This window comes from Protopterus annectens, chromosome 6.part0 (assembly GCF_019279795.1).
Source record: "Protopterus annectens isolate FY-2018-M chromosome 6.part0, PAN1.0, whole genome shotgun sequence".
Lineage (NCBI taxonomy): Eukaryota > Metazoa > Chordata > Ceratodontiformes > Protopteridae > Protopterus > Protopterus annectens.
Window position 1 is genome coordinate 1,731,711,415 of NC_056737.1, and position 27,755 is coordinate 1,731,739,169.

At 43.2% G+C, this 27,755-nt stretch overlaps 1 protein-coding gene across 1 annotated transcript in view; it reads left to right on the plus strand.

The window, feature by feature from the left end:
• Nucleotides 1-27,755, plus strand: part of ITGAV (integrin subunit alpha V) — a 1,332,605-nt gene that overhangs the window by 1,236,414 nt on the left and 68,436 nt on the right. Inside the window, exon 26 of the mRNA XM_044075123.1 lies at nt 14,954-15,112. Coding sequence (XP_043931058.1) covers nt 14,954-15,112 — 159 coding nt within the window. The remainder of the gene's footprint in view (nt 1-14,953; nt 15,113-27,755) is intronic.

A 27,755-nucleotide genomic window follows, 5' to 3' on the forward strand; every position in this document is an offset into this window, starting at 1 on the left:
GTACACTTACCATAAATGTAGATGTTCGGGTGTATTCACTGTTGCAGTCCTGGTTTCCATCCATCCCCCTCTTCTTTCTTCTCTCTCCTTACAAAGGACATTTTGGTGTTTACTTTCTACTGGTGGGGCTCTTCCACCAGAACCTGGCTCCCACTTGGGAGCTCCTGACAGGGCAAGAAAAACTGATGTAATGGCGTCGGCTGCCTTACTTTATACTACTGATGACCTGACATCAGTCCTGATGCGACAGCAACCAACGCAGAAATACTAAGCCTCTGGTATTTGGGCCAGCTGAGGGCTACCCTGGCAGGGATACCCCAAATGTGATGACTGCAACAGTGAATACACTCGAACATCTACATTTATGGTAAGTTTACACAACTGTACTTTCTCTTTGGTGCCTGAAAAAGGCAGAAGACCTCAGAACAGTTTTGAAGCTTGGTGACTTAAGCAAATTTTTACTGAGGAAGTAATTCCATAGTCATTTTGCAGTCAGTTTTTCTTGTCTGTCAAAAGGAGATTTGATGTACCCTTTTGATCTCCTAAACACTTACTATCGCATCCAGATTTTCAGGGGGTCAAATGGGTATTTACGTTTCTGGATAGGAAAAGTCTTTACCGGTACCAGGTGTTTCCATCAGTCCCATCTTGGCATCAGGTGGATTATGAAATGTATTTTCATAGCAGTAGCCAAGCAGAGAATACAGGGATCCAGTATTTTCCCATAGTTAAATGCCTGCCTGTCTGTCTAGCTGCTGCTTCAGTTCAGGCATTTTCATCAGGAATCTGCAATTAAAGTGTTCCAGTTAAACATCTTGCAGTCACAACTGATCATCCCAGTTCATTACAGCTGCCAGATACTGTCTGGACACTGTGCATTGGAGGAAATGTCCTTCAGTGGATTGTGTAATAGCCATTAAATCCAAGGTCTCCACCATACTAAACTCCAGTAAGATCTTGGTGTGCCTATGCCTCAAAACTTTGGCTGAAATGTTGGCATCCATTCTAATGGTAGGTCACACTAGTCTTCACATGAAGGTAGTACAGTAGGCACTCAGGATCCAGTGGTCTCAGATTTCAGATTATGGATCACATTTCATTTAAAGTTCTAGGGCATGCAAGCAGAATCGACGGTGGCAGATGGAGCTCACTAATTTTGTCATGAGGAGCTATTGTCAACTACCAAGTTCTGTGTCAGCAACCACTGTGGATGCATTTGCCCACATACTGAGAGGTATTAGAGTGGGCAGATGGCTCAGGTTGCCTGGAAATACTCAAACACTACCCTGCACATGAACATCCTAGAGATGAATTCTGTTCTCCTTACAGTATTATCCGTTTAGGCTTACTTTCTCATTGTTTGATGGACACCTATTATAATAGCATGTCAGTGGTTTGGTATATCAACAAACAAAAGGTTGTATGTTACTAGCTCTTTTGAGAAGCCATGAGGATACGGAAATGAGCCACTCAGACTAGCTGTTTTCTGGTGGCAAGCCACATTCCAGGTAAGTTTAGTTTTCTAGCAGCCAGTCTCAGTTCCTGTTTATTGATAGCCCCGAGCTGTCCCTGAGTCCTTCAGTGATGCAGAAGTTGTTTTGCATGTGAGAAAAATTTTGGTGTGACTGTTTACATCCTCAGCCAGTGCCAAGTGTAGTAACCACTTCCCCTTCATGCCCTCTCTTAGAACACACAGTAGCTATGCTGTGGTCCAGTAACTGCCCTCCTGTTTCTCTTTTTTCGTCATCTTCTGTAATGATGAGGTTAATCCAGAAAGCCAAGATGCACAGGACCAAGGTCATTCTCATAGTCATTTATTAGCTTCAGCAAATATGGTTCCTGCTGCTTCTACTTCATCATCTACAGCATTTCCTGAAGTTAGATGGCTCCAAAATGTTACTGTTATCTGCTGTGAAGTAGAAGTGTAACCTGATGCCAACTGTGGCACTAGACTGGCAATGATTAGGTTTCAATGCCACCACTGCCAAACCATTGTGAATGGTGGATGGTACCACAGATTTCAAACAGTGAAGTAACAAGAAAGTGCTCACAAATCTGTTCCAGTAACTAGTTTATAAAATATATCCTGGCTCCTGGAGCAAAAGGTGGAGGTGTATCTAGCTACAGTGGATATAAAAAGTTTACACACCCCTGTTAAAATGCCAGGTTTTTGTGATATAAAAAAATGAGACCACAATAAATAATTCCAAAGCTTTTCCCACCTTTAATGTGACCTATAACCTGTACAATTCAATTAAAAAGCAAACAAATCTGTTAGGGAAAAAAAAAAAAACGTACAATAAGCTGGTTGCATAAGTGTGCACACCCTTAAACTAATGCTTTGTTGAAGCACCTTTTGATTTAATTACATCATTTAGTCTTCTTGGGTACACACTTGCTATCAATTAAAGAGACTCTGATTAATCCCAAATAAAGTTCAGCTGTGCTGTCCTAGTAGGATTTTCCTGACATATACTCAGTTGCCTGCTACAGCAAAAGCCATGGTTCACAGAGAGCTTACAAAGCATCAAAGGGATTTCATTATTGAAAGGTATCAGGCGAAGGTTACAAAATAATTTCCTCAGCAATGGATATATCGTGGAACACAGAGAAGACAGTCATCAAAAAATGGAGAAAATATGGGACAACAGTGACGTTGCAAAGAACTATCTGTCCCTCCAAAATTGATGAAAAGACAAGACAAAAACTGGTCAGGGAGGCTGCCAAGAGACATACAGCAACACTGAAGGAGCTGCAGGAATTTCTGGCAAGACAGTGGTGCAGTGGTTAGCATTGCCACCTCACAGCAAGAGGTTCTCCGGTTCGATCCTCGGCTGGGGTGCCTTCTGTGCGGAGTCTGCATGTCCTCCCTGTGGTCGCGTGGGTTTCCTCCGGGTGCTCCGGTTTCTTCCCACATCCCAAAGACATGCTGCAGGTGGATTGGACACTCTAAATTGGCCCTAGGTGTGTGTGTGTGCGTGTGTGTGCTTTCTGTGGAAGGTTGGGCGCCGGGCTGGCAACTCGACACTGTAAAACTCCACTGCCAATCATGAGCGGACAAGATGATCCGCTGTGGCGACCCCTAACCGGGAAAAGCCGAAAGAAGAAAAAGAAGACTGGTTGTGTACTACATGTGACAAGTCTCCCATATTCTCCGTATGTCTGGGCTATGGGGTAGGGTTGCAAGACAGAAGTCTTTTCTTGCACAGAAAAACATCCAGGCCCGGCTAAAATTTGCAAAGCAATACATAAAGTCTCCTAAAGCATGTGAGAAAATGTGTTATGGTCTGATGAGACAAAGATTGAACTTTCTGGCCACAATTCCAAAAGGTACATTTGGCGCAAAAACAATACTTCGCATGACCAAATGAACACCATCTCACAGTGAAACATGGTGGTGGCAGTATCATGCTTTGGAATTGTTTTGGGCTTTAAGGTGGAGGGAATTGTGAACAGTTCCAAATGCCAGTCACTTTTGGCCCAAAACCTTCAGGCGTCTGCTAGAAAGTTGAAGATGAAAAGGAATTTCACCTTTCAACATAACAATGACCCCAAGCATACATCCAAATCAACAAAAGAATGGCTTCACCAGAAGAAAATTAAAGTTTTAGAATGGCCCAGCTACAGCCCAGACCTGAATCCAATAGAAAATCTGTGGGGTAACCTAAAGATGGCTGTCCACAAGAGATGCCCTCGAAATCTGACAGGTTTGGAGCACCTTTACAAGGAAGAGTGGGCAAATATTGCTAAGTGCCATGCTGATAGACTTCTACCCAAGAAGACTGAATGCTGTAATTAAATCAAAAGTGCTTCAACAAAGTATTAGTTTAAGGATGTGCACACTTATGCAACCAGCTTATTGTACATTTTTTTTATTTTTTATATTTTCCCCCCAACAGATTTGTTTTTCATTTGAATTGTACAGGTTATAGGTCACATTAAAGGTGGGAGAAAGGTTTTGAAATGATTTAGTGTGGTCTCATTTTTTATATCACAAAACCCTGGTATTTTAACAGGGGTGTGTACAGTTTTTATATCCACTGTACATAAAGGGTAAGCACACCTCAAGGCTGGTCAAACAATGTGGCATGTTTGAGCTACTCCATTTCCAACTAACCATGGGGAAAATCCATTACCATATTCTTGCTAGCTACAGGTCCCCCATCATATAGGTTCATAGGTTCATAGGTTTATACTAGGCTATCTGCCCTAAGGCATTTATAAGCCTAGCCCAAATTTTTGTGGCTTACGCCACCCCTTATATGAAAAAATACTGTGCCCATTAATTTGTTGTGCCTCTGTCCAGCAGTGACACAGATATGATTCCCGGGGTAAACCTACGATCTCCCATCCACAGGTCTAGATTTCTCTTGAACAGAGTCAGCGAGGTGCTCTGCCTCACATGGACCGGGATTTTATTCCACAGCATAGGGAGTCTCTGAGTGATAAATCTATCCCTCCAGCACGTCCTATTTATATCCGTGCTGAGGTTTAAGTTGCTTGCTCTAGTGGTTTTGGTGGATTTGGATTTTTTGAGGTGGAGCATGTCCATTAATTCCGGGTTGGACATGGCCTTGTATGTCAGGCACATGTCACCTCTGAGCAGACGGTATGTGACTGAATAGAGCTGGAGTTTCTTCAATCTGGCAGCATATGACAAATTTTGGAGTCCCTTTATCCTTTTGGTGAGGAACTTTTGGGGTCTCTCCAATTGCTGCAGATGTCTGGTGAGATACATCCCGAATGGGGCATTGTACTCGATCATTGGTCTGATAAGTGAAGAGTACAGGGAACAATGACCTCACTAGATCTGGATGTGAATCCCTTCATGATCAGGTGGGCAATGTAGAAGGTCTTTCTAACCACTTTAGCAATGTGAGTGTCAAAAGAAAGGCCACTGTCAACCTGGGTCCCCAGGTCCCTGATAACCTCTTCTGTGCTTAGTGGATTGCCACCTATATGGTAGCTTGGGGTTACCTTGTTTTTCCCGAAGGGTATGACTATACATTTTGGCGTTTAACTTCAGGCCATGGCTCTGGCACCAGCTATCTGTTTCCGTGAGTCCCTTCTGAAGGATATCCGTGTCCGATGCACTTTCCACTATGGCGCCCAGTTTGCAGTCGTCTGCAAACTTTGTCAGCCAAAGTCCTCCCATGTTGGCCTGTACTTCTGAGAAGTAGATGCCAAACAATAGGGGCCAAGGACCGAGCCCTGTGGGACACCACTTGTGACCGGCTTGGAGTCTGACACAGCGCCAGCAACTCTAACCCTGTGGGTTCTGTCCTTAAGCCAGTTTGCAACCCATCTTGTGACATATGGGTTTACATTTAAGCTGGTAAGTTTTTCTACAATACCCGAGTGGGGTATTGTGTCGAAAGCCTTTGCAAGGTCAAGGTAGGCTGTATGGACTGCCTTTCCCTCATCAATGGCCTTGGTGACTGTTTCGAAGAAGTCGACCAAGTTCAAAAGGCATGATCTTCCCTTGACAAAGCCAAACTGGGTCGGGTCCAATGTCTGCAAGTCCCCTATATCTTTGTTTATGAGCTCCATTATGATCCTCTCCATAGCTTTGCAGACTAGACTTGTTAAGCTTATGGGGCGGTAATTACCAGGGTCCGTAGAGGCGCCGCCTTTGTGGAGTGGGACCACAGTTGCCGTATGCCACTCCTTGTGCACGTATCCTGTCATAAGGCTGAGATTAAACAGCTGCCTTATGTGCGGGTTTAATTCCTCATTTAGCTCATGTAGCACACAGCCGGGGACACCATCCGGTCCCATTGATGCTGTGTTTTTAGCTTTAGAGAGAGCAGCTTTCACCTGCGCATTTGAGATGTCCGGGAGGCTACACTCGGCTGGGATAGTTATCTCTCCTTTAGGGGGGGAGAGGGGGGTGAAGTTTACACTGAACCTGTCTGCCAGTATGTTGGCAATGTCTGTGGGTTCAGTGATTTTTGTATCATTTTGGACTAATTCTGAGCATATCTGGGAGTTTCCACCCAGGTTCCTAACATAGCTGAAAAAGGCCTTATGATTGTCCTTTGAATCCATGGCAATTTTTCTCTCAAAATTGGCCTTAGTTGATTTTATGAGTGCTCGTATTTTTTTACTAATAATGATCAGGGATAACTTCCCTTTTATGGATTTTGTTCTATCATGTAATAGCTTTCTCCTCTTATTGTAAAGTTTGTTAATGGCTGGGGTCCACCAGACTGGACGTTTGCCCTTTGTGGAAAGAGTCTTGGTTTTATTTGGGATTGCCTGATCCATGCAGTCCTGGAGGTGTTCATAGAAGGCATTTGTAAGGGCTTCCGTAGCTTGGGTTGTGGTTTCCTCTGGCTCAGGGGCCTTGAAGGATACCACACCAGTCTTGAGTAGTGTGAAGTTTGCTTTAGAGAAGTTCTTCACTATGGACTTTTGTTTGGGGTGGGGCGGGATGTGGATTTCCAGTGAGATTAGTTTATGATCAGATCTCACCAATGAGGGATATACTTCGTGTGGAGCATTTTGTCCCCATGTTTGTGACAATGAGATCTAGTATATTTTCTCCTCTCGTGGGAACAGTGACTAGCTGTTCCATGGCATTTGAATTTATGAACTCCAGGAATCGTTGGGCTAGAAAGTTAGGGCTTGAGTAATGTTCCCAGTCTATATTCGGGTAGTTGAAGTCACCCAATATGATGGTGTTTGGAGATACATTTATACCCTCCAGTGTCTTCAGGAAGGCTGTGTGGGGTTCCTGAGTTTGAGAGGGTGGCCTGTAGCATGCTACAATTTGTAGAGCAGTTTTGCCTATGGTTAGTTGCACCTGGATGGTTTCCGAAGCTTCGTGCGTTGTCGCCAACCTGGAGGTGTGGGTATCCTTTATGAATATGGATACACCCTCCTTTTGTGGTGTGGTCCGGGTTTTGGGGCGGAACGCATGATATGAGGTAAAACCTAATAGTGCCGGGTGCTCTCAGGAGCCTTGAACCAGGTTTCAGTTACAGCACAGACATCGATGTTCTCCATACTGAGAAGGGCCTCGAGTGCGTGCATTTTAAGATTTAGACTTCTGGCATTGAGCAGCATTACCCTCAGTTTCTTCCCATTTTGTTTTCTAGGGTAGTAGGTTTAGAATTTGAGCCTTGCCTAAAAAGGCACTATGGGGGTGGCAAGAGCCTTAGCCAATATCCGGAATCCCAGGGGTGACAGGTGCAAGCCGTCCCTTGCGTAGCAGCGTGGCTTGTCAAGCATGTCATCCCAGGCAGACAGACACTGGATCCCCTTTGAATGACACCAGACATTAAGCCAATTGTTAAAGCTGATCATCTTGTCTCTATATTGTGGCATCATTCTTGGTGAAGGAAGGATACTGCTCAGGGTTAGGGTCATACCTGCCTGGGCTACATAATCAGAGAGCTCCTGTATGTCTCTTTTCATGTAGTCCAGGGAGGTACGTCTCAGGTCGCTCACACCAGCATGGACAATGACTGTGTCATATTTGTACTTGCCATGGAGTGACCAGTGCTTGTGTTATGTGGCGGATTCTAGCGCCCGATAGGCAGCTTACTGTGACCCTCTCCTTGTTCAGCCTGGTGAGTGGGACGTCAGTGTGTCTGACTATGGAGTCACCTATGACAAGTATGTTTGGTGTTGTATTTGGCCTTAAGGGCTGTGACTGCTTTGCACACTGCTTTTGTGGTTTATGTGTTGCTTGTGGGGTGTCTTGAGGTAGCAGTTGTTTGGGTGTCTGCTTTGGAGTCCTCTGCTGTTTAGGTAAATTTTACTCAGAGCCTCCAGTATGTCTTTGTGGTTTATGTGTTTGATTCAGTGGAGTGGTAGCATTATGTGAGGCTGGTTTTGTGGTGTGTGTAGTTGCCTTCTCCTCCTGTCTGGTCTTGCCAGTCCTGAGTTGAGAGAGCTCAGCCTCCAGTTTGGCTAAATAGCTGCATCTCTCGCAAGTATTTGTGTTATGTGGGAGGAGGAGAGGGTTGTCTGTGTACATGAGGCAGTTATAACATTGCCTCAAGATTCCCAGATTCACCAGCTGGACCGGAGAGGAGATTGACAACTGACCTTTGGACATGCTAGAATAATATTGGGAAATCCTTAATTGAAAACAAGGGCCAGTGGGGAGTGAAGGTGTAGTGCTTTTAATTTTTAGTGCTGACTTATATAATTGCTTTAGTGAGCAAGTGCCAGGTAACTTGAGTGCAATGTGTTACAAGTAACTAAATGCAAAACGACAAACAGTAACTTTCTTTCAAGTGAAACAAGGAAATAAGTACAGTAAGCAATGCAGATATCACTAGTGATCCACAGAAGCTGAGAAGTTGCGTATTAGGTGGAATTAGCTTCCAGGGAAATAACAAGCAAACAAACAACAAGCATATAAACAAAGCTAGATTCAGCAGGCCTGGATCTAGTCTATGCTAGAGCAAACAAGGTGAACCAATTTCAGTAAGATACAGTTCAAATATTCAGGCACTATAAACCTTTAACCAGAAATTCCCAGCTCAGAAGGGCAGAGTCCAGCCTCTTCTCCCACAAGAGTGCAGACCACGAACCTTCTTAATGTAAAATAACTGGCCTGAAGCCCAAGTGCCTAAACCAGAACTAATACACTTGGCTCTCAATCAGCAGTTCCCAACTTAGAAGGATGAAAGCTACAGTGCTTGCCACAAACCTTCCTAATGTAAAACAACTGGTCTGAAGCCCAAGTGCTTAATCCAAAAGACTTGAATGATAGCTACACTTTAATCAAGTTACAACCAAGCAGTAATAAATACCATTGAATACTTTAGAGAATGTCTGGATCATGAAACAGGAAACCCATGCATCATACCTGAAGTTACTAGAATTACTCACCATCCAGTCCAATACTATAGTCATGGGTGATTTTAACTACCTTGCCATTAATTAAGAGATGTACACAACCTCAAACATGCAGGCTCAAAGATTTCTTGACTGTAAATTCAAATGTCCTGGAACAGCTAGTTTGCATTCCCACTAGTATCTTGGGTCTGGTTCTCATAAATATGGGAAAGCACTGTACCTACCCCCACCCCAAGTATGATGTCCTCACTGGTAAGATCAAATCACATAGTAATCACCCCTGGAATAAAGGTAAAATTAGGCCCCCCACCTAACCCTCAAAACTTTAAGATCTTATCTAAGGTAAGTTATTCCCTGTTAAGGGATGGCATAGCTAGTTTCCAAGCTCCCCAAATCCGGAAGACATACAAACCTATGTTGAGCTGTACTTAAAAGCTGTGTACAACCATATAAATTGCATAGAAACCAATACCAGACTGAAATAAACCCAAGTCAAACCACCCACTGGTATTAATAGGTTTTACAACAAAGAAAGAAAATCCTGTCAGGAAGTAAGAGGGAATGTGCACAACACAGCAAAAAGTCCCTCAATTCATCTAAGTAGGTGAATTAGAAACTAGTCAAGTCTCTGAAAGCAGACTTTGAGGTAAAAATAGCCTCCAACGCTAAGGATAACCATAAGGTATTTTTTTCCATTATGTCCAAAATCTTAAGGGCAACACCCAACATAGTTGTAGATGGCATCAGCTGTACTCCGCCAGAAAGTATAGCAAATCTGCTGGCTGACAAGTTAATCTCAAATTTCACCTCCCCATCATCCCCAGTTCTCCCCCAAGAAATACCCTCCACCACCAATTATCACCAAAGAAAAAGTTGCCACTGCTCTCTTTAAAGCTAAAAACACATCTTCACTGGGCCCTGATAATATACCAGGTTGCCTCTTAAACAGCTTAACAGGCCCATTAGGATCTGTATTTAATCAAAGATTCTGCACTGGCTTCCTCCCAATAGAGGGGAGGACAGCAACAGTCATCCTTCTGCATGAAGGGGGACCATTTACTTACCCAGTAAATTACAGACCCATGAGTTTGACTAGTCTTGTATGTAAGGCTATGGAAAGAATAATCATGGGCCTGATAATGATGTAGGAAATCTACTAACACTGGACCTGACCCAATTCAGCTTTGTCAAGGGCAAGTCATACCTCTACTGAATCTGTTGGATTTGTTTGAGAAAGTCACTAAGGCCATGGATGAGGGTAAAAACAGTACATAGTGCCTACCTTGACCTCGCCAAGGCAGTTGACACGATTACCATTCAGGTATTACAAACAAAATCACAAAACTGGGCATAAATCCCTATGTAGCCAGATATAGCCAATTGGCTCATGGACTGTACAGTGACTAAAGGGGGTTAATCCATATCCAGCAAGAGGCCAGTTACTAGTGGTATGCTACAGGGCTCAGTGCTGAGACCACTCCAGTTTGGAATATACTTCTCTGAAGTCAAGGCTAATGTGGACGGTCTCTGGATGACAACGTTTGCCAATGACTGCAAGCTAGGGGCAATCATTGTATCCCCCAGCAAAGCAGATATCCTTCAGGAAGGCCTAGATCAGACAAATGATTGGTGCCAGAACCATGGCCTAAAACTAAATGTAAAAAATGCATTATAATACCCTTATGGAAGTCAAATACCCCTGCAAATTACAACATCAATAGCACACCTCTAATAGTAGATTCACAGATGAGAGATCTTGGTATGCAGATAGAGAGTAGACTCAACTTTGACCGCCATGTTTCTACAGTGGTAAGGAAGTCCTTCTATTTGGCCCAACTTATAAGTAATGGTATGGCATCCAGATCCAAGAAAATTATAGTCCTAATGTACTCAGCATTCATTAGACCAATAATAGAGTACAGTGTGCCATTTGGCATACTATACTTAACTAGGCACTTACAGCAGCTGGAGTGACCTCAGAGGTTCCTCACAAAGAAAATACAGGGTGTAAAAAACATGTCCTGTCTGGATAGACTAAAAGCCCTTCCCCTTTACATAGTCTCTTGCCAACTATTAAGGGGTGACCTATGCCTGACCTACAAAGCACTCACAAATCCATACCTGATGGAGCTGCTATAGATCTACAATTCAAACAGCATGAGGGTCACCCAATCAAGGGATCTAAACTTAGTCAGTGAGTCAAACAAAACATGCTGGAGAGACAGATGTGTCTCAGAGATTGCCCTTTCTTTGGAATAGGCTTCCTATTCAGTGTTGTAGAGCTCTTCCCTGGCCATCTTCAAATGCAGTTTCACACCTGTGGTAGTGCCTTTGTCCCTTATGGACAGGGACAGTCTGTAAGATACTTACAGCATAGGCATAAACCCTTGCCATCCTCTCACCCTAGGGCCATATATTGGGTAAAATCCATTTTATTGACTAGGCTTGTAAGGGCATTTAAACCGTTAGCCTAGGAATCTATGAATCTTACAGCTCTGTTGTTATGGTAAACATGTGTTTAGGTCATATTTAGGAGCAGCTTAGATGCAGAGGTGAACAACTGTTATTTCATGACACTTAAGTACTCATTTATCCTTACAGAAGCTCTTATTTTAGCTTCTTTTCTCTTATTTTTACTTCTTTCTTTACTTTAGTTTCTCTCCTCTTTTCAAGTTTTCAAATTAATTTCAATATGATTTTCCTGCTGTAAGAATTCCTTCATGTTCCCCTTTTTAACTCGTATATGGTCATCTATATGAGTACAGTAAACCCTGACTGATCATTGAGACAGGCTTGCTATGTAATCTCTTGATACTGTTCATTTAGGATCATAGGAGGTCACTAGGCTTTTGGCCCTGAGGCCCTTGTAAGCCTAGCCAAGAGTTTAGAGCATATTTAGTGAAATCAGCGCCCAATGCCCCTGTCCAGCAGGGACATGGGTGGAATCCCAAGGGTATATTTTCTGTTTCCCATCCAGTTATCCAGGTTGCGCCTAAAAAGGAGTAAAGAGGTGCTCTGCCTGATGTGGACAGGGAGTCTATTCCATAGATGGGGAAGTCTCTGGGACACAAATCTGCCCCGCTAACAAGTCCTGTTGGTCACAGACCAGGCTGAGACCACGCATGCGGGTTACTCGAGTGAAGCTTAGCTTTCGGATATGCAGCAGTCCCATTAAGGTGGGGTCCTTGATTGCCTTATATGCCAGACAGAGGTCACCTCTGAGGAGTCTGTATGAAACTGAGTAGAGGGATAGGGCTTTTAGCCTATCTGTGTATGGTAGATGCTTGAGGCACTGGATTCTCCTGATGAGGAACCTCTGAGGTCTCTCCAGCTGCTGCATGTGCTTTGTGAGATACATGCCGAAAGGTGTGTGTGTGTTATACTCAATAATGGGCCTTATAAGGGAAGAATACAGGGATGTTATGACCTCATTCCAGGATGAGATGCCCTTACTTATGTGGTGGACTATGTAGAAGGCTTTCTGTACCATGGAAGCAACATGGTGGTCAAAAGTCAGGTTGCTATCAACCTAGGTGCTCAAATCCCTCACGACTGATTGAGTGCTTAGGACGTTATTAATGTGATCATTTGTGGGGATGTCCCACTTGCCAAAGGGGATGATGATGCATTTTTTGGTATTCAGGTTGAGGCCATGTTTCTGGCACCAGTTGTTTGTCTGAGTGAGACCCTCTTGGAGGATGTCCACATCACTAAGGGAATTGATGATAGCATCCATTTTGCAGTCATCTGCATAAGTTTTAAAACTGGAATTATTCTCTAGTATAGGACAAATTAGGCTAGCAAATAAAGCCAGTAAGTATATGTGAAGTCCTAAATGATTTTGACCTTGTTAGAAGATCCAAACGTCTAACACCTTTACTTCTGGCCAACAGTGCATTTTCTTTGAAGTTTAACTGATTTCTTCTCCATAGTTGTAAGTCCTTAACTACTTTCACGTACTCAAATTATGTTGTTCAGACTAATGTCGCTATTTTTACAGATGTTTCCACACCTCATCACTTTATATTTTTGGATGCTGAAGTTCTAGCAGTACAAACTGATCAGTTCGTATGATTGCAAATGTAAATTTAAGTAGTCAGCATCGGAGCTTTTAGCAAGTGTCAGTTGTATTTTAATATCAAGCAACATAGTTATTTTTGCCCAGTATTCGAAATCTGTGGGAACAGAGGCAAAACAGTCTTAAGTAAAATACCCCTATGGTGTACTAGAGTTGATGGAAATTTAAATGGATTGCAACCTTGTATCATGACTTGTTGATCTAATCATTTTCCACCAGTTATATAATGCAGTTATTGAAAGTTTACAGTTTCATGTTTTTTTTTTTTTTTTTTACATAGTTGAGCAATCTAGAGAATCAAACATTTTTTCTGGATACAAATAAACTACTGTTACACATATTCCAAATCAGGGGCTTTACATAACAGTTTATAAAAAGTGTGCTGAGGCCAGTAAGACTAGAATGACTTTCCACGAATCTGTGCCAGTTTAGATCCAGTAATGAGAATAACATTTACGGAACTTTGAAATGTCGAATAAAGATTTTTCAGAACATTTGCCAACTCTAGATGCTCTATATATTAAACTTACTGGTCGTTACTTATTAACTAAATCTACTCTATCACTCCTCCCTCATGTAGTGGAACAATACGGGGAGGCCCCCACTCATTTGGGATTATACTCTTTAACAGTAGTGAGTTAGAAATGATTACAGAGGTTCTTCTAAGTCCTGTAAACACAACTATTTCTTCTTGTATTGTTTCTTACAGTGCAAAACATTTGTAGTTTTCTTTTACATTGTACCAAAACAGTGTCCTTTTTAAGTATTCCAAAAAAAAATTCTGTTTTAAGGGCAGATTTTGTTATGCAAGCCTCATTGTGTGACCTGTTGTCTTCAAATCTGTCCAACAGTATTATTTAGTAAACTCTCACTTCCAAAACTGACATTATAAATATGTGTGTTATACATGTGAACAAGTACTTTAACATGTATATGGTTAAAGTTTAAGGCTGCAGAATGTTTATCCATAATACCCGTCTGATTCAGATATTTCAGGCTCACCACATTTCATCTTGTTACATCCATAAGAGAGAAGGTCACTGCCACGACTTACAAGAAGTGTACCATTTGCTATTAATGCCATTGCTGCCTTATTCACCATTTCTTAAATTCCCTTTCACAGGCATTCTCAGTACCCATCTTCTTATTACCAAAAGCACCTGAAAGCATGACCTTTTGGTTAATAGAGGGAAATTTGTTTGAATTTGAATTTCAAAAGTTCAGGTCACCTGTTTTATGTTATTGCTGTAGTGATGCTTTATATTATTTTGGACCATTTTTTGTTACTTATTCATTTATTAACATGGTACGTTGGATGCTCTGTCTCCAACACCTTTCAATCACAACCATTATATGTGAGCAGTTGGAGCAGCAACTCAACTAGCATGTGTTTGGGAGTGAGGGGAAACCAGAGTGCATGGGGAAAAAAGGCATGAAAACATGGGGAGATCATCAAGACTCCACACAGAGAGTCACTGAATGTCAGGACCCTAGAACTGTGAAGTAGGGACTTTAACCACTGACACCTCTTGGTATTTATAGCATACAACCTCTGACCCTTATGCTTAGAGATCCAGGCTCCATATCATCTTTTTCAGAACTTCTGTTCTAAACATAGCTGACTGCATTACTTTTTATCCTTCTTGCTCCAGAAGCAAACAGAAAATTTCTTTTACTGGGCATGTGTTCTCCATTGGTTCCCACCCAGGCAAAGAGTAGATGGATTTTCCCATGTGTACAGGCCAGATTTCTAGCCAGTATAAATGCAACATTGGGTTTTCCCCTTTGTTTGTAAAGACTAACATTTTGTTTTCTGTTTTATACACACACACACACACACACACACACACACACACAAAACTAGGTCGTAACAGGATAACATGAGCTGTGATTTGTCGTATGGTAAATGTCGTCAAAGGCTATGTAAAGTATATACAATCTTGTCTGTAATGTATACTTGCAGACTATTGTCATGGTTTCTTTATTTCTTAACTGCAGAATCATGTTTGGTATATGCCATTAGCAGAGATGTTACTAAATGTATTGCATGTCCACTTTTAGCTGCGCAATAATGGTCCAAGTGCATTCAGCAAAGCAATGTTGGAACTACTTTGGCCCTACAAGTACAAGAACAACACACTGCTGTACATTATCAAGTTTGACACCGAAGGCCCAATGAACTGCACCACAGATGTTGAAATTAACCCTTTAAATCTGAAGGTAAGTCTTAACATACAAAGAATTTTTTTTATCAACAGCACTAAGTTCATGAATGTAAAGATGGGATTTTAAGGTTCTCATTAAAAAGTAATGTAATTTAAGTAGTTGGAAGTTAATTTCTTCATAAAAGTTGCTGCATCTTTTGTTTCTATTCTCTTAGGCCTTGAAGTAAAATAAGTTGATGTATGCTCACTTTTCTATGCAATATATAGCAGAAACCCATTGCATTTAGTAAATGTTGAGCAAATGCAATACGTGTATTCTGAAACACAGTAGTACACATTACATACAAAATTGTTAATAATAAGCCTTCTTTCATTATTAGCAGCCTGCTTTTTAATGCATCCCTTAGGTGTGGGACTTTTGGGAGGAAAGGTCTTCAGAACATGAATCTTTGTGAACTGAACAAAATATGCATTACATAAAATGCTGGGATTAAGTCAAGCTGTAGCTTATATGCTAGAGAAAGTTCTATGGACAGGTCTCTGCAGATCATGTTTGAAGGCCTCCATTAATTCTTAGTCGGTATGCATTTTATTTCTGCATGTCCTACTTGTGTCTGGTGATGTTGATGTATTCTGGACATGAAGAGTTAGGAGGCAAGGTGGTCAGAAGAAAGTAAACAGCAATGGAGATAATCTAAGAAGCAGTTTCTAAATACTGCTTGCGTGTTTATTTATTTATGTATTTTAATATTTACACTGGCTCATTCTCTGTGAGTATGGAAAGCCCATTTAAAACCAGTTCTCCGCCGTTACAGTTTCTTCTTGTGTCACAGCTTTACTATTCAGTTTTCAGCTCTTTGTTCTTTTTCTTTTTTAGCTATAAAGGGTGTTGCTGTTATGTATGCTACGACTTTTGTAATTTCCCTTTTCCCCTTCTTAGAAACCTTGCTGCATTATTACATGGTGGTAGTGGTATCTATGTATGGCTACAAATATGCAACAAAGTCTAGAAGATTTAGGGTTTTTGCCTAGAAGTGTTTGCATAGAGGCTTTTATACCCCAAACAGACTTCCTCAGGTAGATGTTAAATGTTGGAGGTGTGTTGGGGATGAAAGATGTAATGGAGAACATATGTTTTGGGGAGTAAAGAGTTGGTAGACTTAAAAATTTCCCTGCAGAGTACCCTGTTGGGAATACTGGATGAGCAAATGAGTGCAACTAAGGAAATTATTTTTTAAGCTGGGAAACAGAATCTTAAGTGGGGTGCCAATTCATTTTCTGGTTCGTGCAGAACACAGACTGGGACATTGTCAGGTCCCATGAATGCTGTATTTTGGCTTTGGTGAGCGCATTTTTTACCTGTCTGGCTGTGATTACAGGGACTTGGCATTCATCCATTATAGAGATCGGCCCTTTCGGGGGGGTGAGAGGGGGGAGAAATTTGCACTGAAAATATCTTCCAGGATGTTGACGATATCAGCTGGTTCTGTATGTTTAGTGCCATTGTGCTGTAGCTCTGAGCAGATCTGAGCGTTGCCACTGAGATTCTTGACATAGCTGTAGAATGCCTTGTGGTTGTCTTTAGAATCAGTGGTGATTTTGTTTTCGTAACTAGCTTTGGAGGATTTTATGAGGGATCTCAGCTTCTTACTGAGGCTGACAAGGGAGTTTTTCCAATCTTGGGATTTTACTCTTTTTTGCAACAGTTTCTTCTTCTGTTGTAGAGCTTGTTAATGGCAGGGGACCACCAGATTGGCTTCTTTTTTTGGAGTTTAAAACGAAACTAAGCAAGTAGTGGAAATCAAACTAATAAACAAAAACACCACCACCTCCAGGCACAAATAAATCCGGTCCAGGCAAAGGTGCAAAATGCTTTATTCTCCACAAGTGAAGTCAACCAGTGTTCTCATAACACGCCACCAAGTAACATCAAGCAATAACGTTTACTTTAAAAACGTTTTCGTCTTGAACTTATCAGTAATGACAACCATTTTTAAAAAACACTGCCATATATACTGATCTCAACTTTCAAACTATCCAATCATAATCATTCCCTTAAAAAAGTAATTAAATTATTCTTTTTTTGGAGGTTAGCGTCTTGGTTCTGTTTGGGATGGCATGGTCCATGCACTCGTATGTATGTTCATGCAGTGCATTGATGTATAATTCAGCAGTCGTACTACTACTGTCTGTCTCCATGGGTATGGTGAAGTTAGCCACTTCTGTCTTAAGAAGCATGAAGTTGGCTTTGGAGAAGTTTTTTTTACTGTGGTTTCCTTGATATGGGGTGGGGGCGGGATGTGGATGTCTAGGGTGATTAGCTTATGGTCGGATCTGACCAATGAGAGGCTAACCTCTTGTGTAGAGTACAAATCGCCCATGTTTTTAATGACCAGGTCTAGGATATTGCTGCCCCCGGTGGGGGGCTGGATCAGTTGGTCCAAGGCATTGGAATTTATGAATTTAAAAAAAACGCTGTGCCAATGTGTTGGTACATGAGTAGTTTTCCCAGTTAATGGTGAGGTAGTTAAAGTCTACCTGTATGAGGGTGTTGAGCTGTACCTTAATATTTTCCAGTATGTTAATAAAAGTGGGATGGGAGTATTGGGACATGGAGGGGATCTGTAGCAAGCTACAATTTGGATTGTAGTCTTGCCCAGTGTTAGTTGCCCCTGGAGAATTTTGGATGTATTATGTTGGGCAATTTGCCTGGAGGTGTGGATATCCTTGGTGAATATGGACACGCCTCCTTTCTCTGGTGTTTCAGTCCAGGTTAGATGGCCGAAAGGTGTGGTATGAATTGTAGCCTGGTATTGCGGAGGTGCTCCGTGGTGCCTTGAACCAGGTCTCTATCACTGCACAGATGTCGATGTTCTCCATTTTAAGGAGTGCCTTGAGTGAGTGCATTTTGAGGTTTAGACTTCTAGCATTGAGTAGCATTACCCTCAAGAGTTTGCTTGTACCAGTTACAGTGGTAATTTTGTCATTTGAACCTTGCCTAAAAAAGGCACTATGGGGGTGGCAAGTGCCTTGGCCAGTATCCAGAAACTCAGGGGCAACAGGTGCAGACCATCTTTGGCAAAGCATCGTGGCTTGTCGGTCACATCATCCCAGACTGACAGATACTGGATCCCCTTAGAATGACACCAGACGTTTAGCAAATTGTTGAAGTCAATCATTTTGTCCTTGTACTGAGGTATCATTCTGGGTGATGGCAGGATGCTATTCAGGGATAGGGTCATACCTGCCTGGGCTACAAGAAATAAGAGCTCCTCCATGTCTCTCTTCATGTAGTCCAGGGAGGTACATCTCATGTCGTTCACGCCAACATGAACAATGACAGAGTCATATTTGTACTTGTTGTGGAGTGACCTGAGTGCATGAGTTATGTGGTGGATTCTGGCAGGCAGCTGACAGTAAGCTTTTCCTTGTTTAGCCTGGTGAGTGGGACATCAGTATGCCTAACTATACAGTCACCTATGACTAGTGTGCTGGGTGTGTTGTTTTACCTTAAGGGCTGAAGTTGAGTGGCACACTGGTTTTGTGAGTTATGTGTCACTTGGGTTGTGTTGGGTGCTGTTGGTTGTTTGTGTTTCAGCTTTGGAGGTCTCTGTTGTTTGGACAGAACTGTTTTAAGAACCTCCATGAATGTAGCTGTGTGTTTTGTGTTACTGTGTGTGGGTGTAGGTATTGAAGGATTATGTGTTGTGTGTGGTGTGGTACAAATGTTTACCTTCTCCTCCTGTCTGACTAGTCCAGTCTTGGCTGTAGAGAGGTTGGCTTCCAGTTTGGCAATATAAGTGCATCTCTCACGGGTTGTAGTGTTAGGTGGTAGGAGGAGAGGGTTGTCTGTGTACATGAGGCAATTGCTTCATTGCCTCAGGATGCCCAGATTCACCAGGTGGACAGGAGAAAACACTGGGGGCTGACCCTTGGACATGCCTGGATAGGTACTTATTTATTTAAGCACTAACTGAGTGCTCACTGTTTTTTTCTTACTTGGTAAGGAGAGTTGAGTGCTGTAGCAATTTATGGTCTATATAATGCTTACAATGATTTCTAGGCAAGTGCTGAGCTATGAGGAACAGGTTTGAGTGCTTTAAAACTGGGCTGGCTAGTTCTAAGGGAAAACTTGAAGAACAGACTTTCAGGCACCAGTACTAGTTTAACCCTAGTTAAAGTGCACTGCGCAATGTGCAAAACTGCGCAAACATAGGTTTTTAAACACGGGTTGTCTAAACAACAGAGACCTGCAAAGCAGAAACGCAAGCAACCTCCATCCCCCAACACAACCCAAATGACACATAGCCCACAGACTCAGTGTGCCACTCAACCACAGCTAATAAGGCAAAACTAATGTACCCAACACACAAGTCATAGGTGACTCTATAGTCAGGCACACTGATGTCCCATTCACCAGGCTAAACAAGGAGAAGGTTACTGTCAGCTGCCTGTCGGGTGCCAGGATCCGCCACATAACCCATGAACTCAGGTCACTCCACAACAAGTACAAATATGACTCTGTCATTTTCCATGTTGGTGTGAATGACCTGAGACGTACCTCCCTGGACTACATGAAAAGAGACATGAAGAGCTCTCCGATCTTGTAGCCTAAGCAGGTATGACCCTAGCCCTGAGTAACATTCTGCCATCGCCCAGAATGATACCGCAGTACAAGGACAAAATGATTGACTTTACCAGTTGGCTAAGCTTCTGGTCTCATTCTAAGGGGATCCAGTATTTGTCTGCTTGGGATGACGTGGTCGACAGACCACGATGCTTTGTCAGAGATGGCCTGCACCTGTCGCCCCTGGGATTCTGGATACTGGCTAAAGCTCTTGCTGCCCCTATAGTGCCCTTTTTAGGCAAGGTTCAAATAACAAATTCACCACCGTAACAGGAGCAGGCAGGCAAAAACTGAGGGTAATGATACTCAATGCTAGAAGTCTAAATCTCAAAATGTGCTCACATCGATATCTGTGCAGTGACTGAGACCTGGTTCTAGGCTCCAGAGAGCACCCCTGCACTACCAGGTTATAACTCATACCACACTTTTCGGCCATGTAACCTGGACCAAAACACCAAAGGAGGAGGTGTGTCTATATTCATTAAGGATATCCACAGCTCCAGGCTAGTGGCTCAGCATAATGCATCCGAGGTTATCCAAGTGCAACTAACTCTGGGCAAAACTGCAATCCAAATTGTAGCTTGCTACAGATCCCCCACCATGCCCCAGGATTCCCACTCCTCTTTTCTTGATGTACTGGAAAATATTAGGGTTCAACCAAACACCCTAATAATGGGCGACTTCAACTACCACACCATTAACTGGGAAAACTACTCGTGTACCAACTCCTTAGCTCAACGCTTTCTGGAATTCATAAACTCCAATGCCCAGGATCAACTTATCCACACCCCCACCAGGGGCAACAATATCCTAGACCTAGTCATTACCAAGATGAGTGACCGGTGTTCCACACCTGAAGTCAACTCCTCGTTGGTCCGATCCAACCATAAGCTAATCACCCTTGATATCCACATCCTGCCCCCACCCCCAATTAAAGAAACCACAGTAAAAAAATCTCTCCAAAGCCATTTTCATGCTTCTTAACACAGAAGTGTTGAACTTCATGACACCCATGCAGATGGACAATACAGTTGCAACTGCTGAATCCTACACAAATGCACTCTATAAGCACTTACACAAGTGCATGGATTGTGCTATCCTAAACAGAACCAAGACACTATCCTTCAAAAAAAAAAAGGAAGCCAATCTGGTGGTCCCCTGCCATAAACAAACTGTACAGCAGAAGGAAGTTGCAAAAGAGAGTAAAATCCCATGAGTGGAGGAGCTCCCTGGTCAGCCTCAGTAAGAAGCTGAGATCCCTTATAAGATCCTCCAAAGCTAGCTACGAAAACAAAATCACCACTAATTCCAAGGACAACCACAAAGCAGTCTATAGTTATGTCAAGACTCTCAAAGGCAACACCTAGATCTGCTCTGAGTTACAGTACAAAAGCATGAAAATTACAGAACCAACTGATATTGCCAACATCCTGGCAGATAGGTTCAGTGCTAACTCTACCCACCTCTCTCCCCCTAAAGGGCCCATATCTATACAGGAAGAATGCAGAGTCCCTGTAATCACAACTATGCAGGTAAAAGATGCACTCTCTAAAGCCAAAAGCACAGCATCCATTGGACCGGACAACATCCTAGGTTGCGTTTTACATGAACTTCAGAACAAACTGGCTCCCCACTTAAGCACCATGTTCAATAATAGCCTTGCATCAGACTTTGTGTCCACTGAATGGTGCACAGCAACAGTTATCCTACTCCACAAAGGGGAAGCCACCACTGATCCCGGGAACTATCGACTTATTAGCCTGACGAGCCTGGTCTGCAAGGCCATGCCACGTATCATCATAGAACTCATAAACAAAGACAGTGGTAACCTCCAAACTCTGGATCGTTTCCAGTTTGGGTTTGTGAAAGGCAGATCATGCCTCCTGAACCTGATCGACTTCTTTGAGGCAGTCACCAAAGCCGTAGATGAGGATAAGGTGGTTCACATAGCCTATCTTGACCTCGCCAAGGCTTTCAACACCATCCCCCATTCTGGAATTATAGCTAAACTCACTAAACTAGGTATAAATCCCCTACATCACAAGTCTGCCAACTGGCTCACTGACAGAACCCATGCTGTAAAAGTTGCAGACTCCAAATCTGACCTCAAAGCAGTGACAAGTGGAGTACCACAGGGTTCTGTCCTGGGACCTCTCCTGTTTGGTATCTACTTCTCTGAAGTATAGTCTAACACAGAAGGCCTCTGGCTAATGAAGTTCACAGATGACTGCAAACTAGGAGCCATAGTCAAGTCCCAAAATGATGTGAACTTCCTACAGAAGGGCCTCGCTGAGACTGATGCCTGGTGTCAGAGCCATGGCCTCAAGCTCAATGCCAAAAAGTGTAGAGTCATCCCCTTTGGTAAAAACTCTGTACCCATGAACTACCACATAGGCAGCAATCTACTTAACACCGAATGTGTGATAAGAGACCTTGGGACTCAGGTGGACAGTAGTCTCTCCTTTAATGGTCACATCACCACAGTAGTCAGGAAGTCCTTCTACGTGGCACACCTCATCATAAAAGGGTTCTCATCCAGGAAAAAAAAGGTCATTGTTCCTCACTGACACTCATTAGACCCATTATAGAGTGCAATGCCCCTTTTGGAATGTACCTCACAAGATATCTGCAGCAGCTGGAAAGGCCACAGAAGTACCTCACAAAGAGGATTACTGGCCTCAAACAAATGCCCTACACTGACCGCCTCAAAAAAACTCCAGCTTTACTCCGTAGCATATCGCCTACTCCGAGGTGATCTCTGTCGAACATATAAAACTATGTCAAACCCAGAGCTGTTGGACATGCTACACCTAAAGAAATCCCAATCCCTCCAAGCTACATGCTCTAGGGACCAAAACCTTGTCACCACAGTAAACAGGACATGCTGGACGGATAGATTCCTGTTCCAGAGACTTCCCATACTCTGGAACAGGCTACCCATCTATGTCAAGCAAAGTTCTTCATTAGCACTCTTAAAGAAAAATCTTGATGAGTGGATGGGAAATAGGAAATACACCCCGGGGATCACTTCTGTGTCTTTGCTCGACAGTGGCACAGGAAAATAACTTTCTTGGGTGGCGTAAGCCAGGGAACCTTGTTGGCTAAGCTTATGTAGGCCCTTGGGCCGATAGCCTAGTACCTACCTATGAACCTATAAGAAAAATGAAAGGGAGAGAAATAGCCCAAAATGGCCAATAAAACTACAGATTTTGAGCTGAAACCACTCCTCCAGTGACAGATAGGCTGCTCAAAGCTCACCACTCTCAATGATAAACAGAGAAGCTTCCTTCTGTCTTAGTAAGGTCTGAGCAATACAGAAACTACAGAACAGCCCAGAATTCAGCAAAATCTGAAAACCGGACAATACTAGTTATAGAAAGGTGGGAAACGAGTAAAGAGAGAGGATTTTTTTTTGGGGGGGGGGCATTTAATTAAAGCAGATACAATAATATCTGCTTCTTACTGAAGTTGGTGCGCCTTGTTTGCTGTGGCATAGACTGGATTCGGGCCTGCTGGATCTAGCTTTGTTTGTGTAACTTGAGCACTAATCCAGGCATTCTCTAAAGTATTCAATTGTATTTATTACTGCTTGGTAGTAACTTGATTAAAGTGTAGCTATCATTCTAAGTCTTTTGGATTAAGCACTTGGGCTTCAGACCAGTTGTTTTACATTAGGAAGGTTTGTGGCATGCACTGTGGTGGCAGGACAGGTAGCTTTCATCCTTCTAAGTTGGGAACTGCTGATTGAGAGCCCAGTGTCTGTTATTCTTAAAGTGTATTAGTTCTGGTTTAAGCACTTGGGCTTCAGGCCATTTATTTTACATTAAGAAGGTTTGTGGTCTGCACTCTTGTGGGAGAAGAGGCTGGACTCTGCCCTTCTGAGCTGGGAATTTCTGGTTAAAGGTTTATAGTGCCTGAATATTTGAACTGTATCTTACTGAAATTGGTACACCTTGTTTGCTGTAGCATAAACTAGATCCAGGCTTGCTGAATATAGCTTTGTTTATATGCTTGTTGTTTGTTTGCTTGTTATTTCCCCTGGAACGCTAATTCCACCTAATACGCGGCTTCTCAGCACTTCAGTGGATCACTAGTGATATCTGCATTGCTTACTGTACTTATTTCCTTGTTTCACTTGAAAGAAAGTTACTGTTTGTCGTTTTTGCATTTAAGTTACCTGTAACACATTGCACTTAAGTTACCTGGCACTTGCTCACTAAAGCAATTATATAAGTCAGCACTAAAAATTAAAAGCACTACACCCTCACTCCCCACTGGCCCTGGTTTTCAATTATTAAGGAATTCCCAATATTATTCTAGCATGTCCAAAGGTCAGTTGTCAATCTCCTCTCCAGTCCAGCTGGTGAATCTGGGAATCTTGAGGCAATGTTACAACTGCCTCATGTACATAGACAACCCTCTCCTCCTCCCAACAAATTCCAACACATGTGAGAGATGCAACCATATAGCCAAACTGGAGGCTAAGCTCTCTCAACTCAGTACTGGCATAACCAGTCAGGAGGAGAAGGAAACCACACTCACTACAATTCCAGTCTCACATAGACCTACCAAGACAGCAAACCAAACACATAATCACACAAAACATACTGGAGGCTCTAAATAAAGATCTGCCGAAGCAGCAGAGACCTCCAAAGCAGACACCCAAGCAGCCGCTACCCCAAAACAAAACACGTGCAACACATATCTCACAAAGCCAGTGTGCCAAACAGTCACAGCCCTTAAGACTAAACAACACACCTGATACACTTGTTAATAGGTGACTCTATCGTCAGGCACACTGACGTCCCGCTCACCAGGCTGAACAAGGAGAGGGTCACGGTGAGCAGCCTGTCAGGCACTAGGATCCGCCACATAACACAAGCACTCAGGTCACTCCAAGGCAAGTACAAATATGACTTAGTCATTGTCCATGCTGGTGTGAATGACCTGAGACGTACCTCCCTGGACTAAATGAAAAGAGACATAAAGGAGCTCTCTGAGCATGTAGCCCAGGCCGGTATGACCCTGACCTTGAGTAGCATCTTACCCTCACCAAGAATGATGCCTCAATATGAAGACAAGATGATCAATTTCAACAATATGCTTAAGTACTGGTGTCATTCAAAGGGGATCCAATGCCTGTCAGCTTGGGATGATATGCTCGACAAGCCACGATGCTTCGCTAGGGACGGCTTGCACCTGTCACCCCTGGGCTTTCGGATATTGGCAAAGGCTCTTGCTAACCCCATAGTGCCTTTTTTAGGCAAGGCTCAAAAGACAAACCCACCTCCATAGGTATCACAAGGGATAAGAAACTAAGAGTAATGCTACTCAACTCCAGAAGTCTAAACCTCAAGATGCACGACGAAACTCTCCTTAGCATGGAGAACATCGATATCTGTGCAGTAACAGAAACCTGGTTCAGGGCTCCCGAGAGCACCCCAGCACTACCAGGTTATATCTCATACCATGCTTTTCAGCCCCAAAACTTGGACCGAACCACAAAGGAGGGGAGTATCGATATTCATCAAAGATACCCACACCTCCAGGTTGGTGGCAAAGCACGAAGCATCAGAGACTATCCATGTGCAACTAACAGTGGGTAAAACTGCCTTCCAGTTTATAGCCTGCTACAGACCACCCTCCCAAACCCAGGAACCCCACTCGTCCTTCCTGAGAACACTGGAAAATATGAAGGTCTCTCCAAACACCATTATATTGGGCGACTTCAACTACCCAAACATAGACTGGGAACATTACTCTAGCTCCAACACCCTAGCCCAAAGGTTCCTAGAATTTATAAACTCAAATGCTATGGAACAACTTGTTACCACTCCCACAAGAGGGGAAAACATACTGGACCTGATCATCACCAACATAGGGACTCTATGCTCCAGACCAGAAGTGTATCCCTCACTGGTAAGATCAGACCATAAACTAATCTCACTGGATATTCACATCCCGACCCCACCCCCTGCCCAGAAAACCACAGTGAAAAACTTCTCTAAAGCAAATTTCACACTCCTCAAAACTGAGGTGGAATCCTTCAAAGCCCCCAGGCCTGTAGAAAATACAGCCCAGACCGCAGAATCCTTTATAAATGCATTCTATGAACACCTTCAGGAATGCATGGATCATGCGATCCCAAATAAAACCAAGACCCAATCCTCCAAAGGCAGACGTCCTGTCTGGTGGACCCCAGCCATAAACAAACTATACAATAGAAGGAGGAAGCTACTAAATGATAGAGCAAAATCCCAAAAAGGGAAGGCATCACTGATCAGTATTAGCAAAAAACTACGGGCACACATAAAATTGTCTAAGGCCAGCTTCGAGAGAAAAATTGCACAGGACACTAAGGATAATCACAAGGCTTTCTTTAGTTATGTTAGGAACCTGGGTGGTAATTCCCAGATATGCTCAGAATTAGTCCAAAATGACAAAAATACACCAAACCCACAGACATTGCCAACATCCTAGCTGACAGGTTCAGCGCAAACTTCTCCCCTCCCCACCAAAAGGGCAAATATCTATCCCAGCAGAGTGCTGCCCCTGACATCTCAGATGCTCAGGTCAGAGCCGTCCTCTCCAAAGCAAAAAACACAGCATCAATGGGACCAGATGGTGTCCCGGGCTGCGTCCTACATGAACTCCAAGAAGAGCTAAACCCAAACATAAAACTACTGTTCAATCTCAGCCTTACTACAGGATATGTGCCCAAAGAGTGGCGTACAGCAACAGTGGTCCCTCTCCATAAAGGTGGTGCCTCAACGGATCCTGGAAACTATCGCCCCATAAGCCTGACTAGCTTGGTCTGCAAAGCTATGGAAAGGATCATCATGGACCTCATAAATAAAGATATTGGGGACCTACAACCACTGGATCCTACCCGGTTCGGCTTTGTTAAGGGCAGATCCTGCCTCTTAAACCTGGTTGATTTCTTTGAAACAGTCACCAAGGCCATTGACGAGGGGAAGGTGGTCCACACAGCCTACCTGGACCTCGCAAAAGCCTTCGATACAATACCCCACTTGGGCATTATAGATAAGCTCACCAGCTTAAATATAAACCCCTATGTCACTAGATGGATTGCAAACTGGCTCAAGGACAGAACCCACATGGTTAGAATTGCTGGAGCCATGTCAGACTCAAACCAGTTACAAGTGGTGTCCCACAAGGCTCAGTCCTGGGACCTCTCTTGTTCGGTATATATTTCTCGGAGGTACAGGCCAACATGGAAGGACTGTGGCTGACCAAGTTCGCAGATGACTGCAAACTGGATGCCATAATCGACTCTCCAGCTGACACAAGCATCCTCCAAAGGGCCTCATAGAAACAGACAACTGGTGCCAGAGCCATGGCCTCAAGCTAAATGCCAAAAAGTGTATAGTCATCCCCTTTGGCAAAAGCAAAGTGCCCACAAATTACCACATAGGTGGTAATCCATTAAGTACAGAAGAAGTAATTAGGGACCGGGGGACCCAAGTTGATAGCAATCTCTCATTTGACAACCACGTGGCCAAAGTGGTTAGAAAAACATTTTATATAGCCCACCTAATCATGAAGGGATTCACATCTAGATCAGGGGAGGTCATCGTGCCTCTTTACTCATCCCTCATCAGGCCCATAATTGAGTACAATTCTCCTTTTGGGATGTACCTTACCAGACACCTGCAGTAACTGGAAAGACCCCAAAAGTACCTCACCAAGAGGATCAAAGGGCTCAAACAGATGCCATATGCTGCCCGGTTAAAGAAACTCCAGCTCTACTCAGTGGCATACCGCCTGTTCAGAGGCGATCTGTGCCTGACGTATAAAGCCATGTCCAACCCGGAATTAATGGACATGCTGCACCTCAGAAAATCCAAATCCCATCGAGCTACGCGCTTGAGAGACTTGAACCTCAGCACTGAAATAAATAGGACATGCTGGAGGGACAGATTCATAACCCAGAGGCTCCCTTCACTCTGGAATAAAATCCCAGTCCAGGTTAGGCAGAGTCCCTCATTGACTCTCTTCAAGAGGAATCTTGATGAGTGGATGGGAGATCGTAGGTTTACCCCGGGTATCA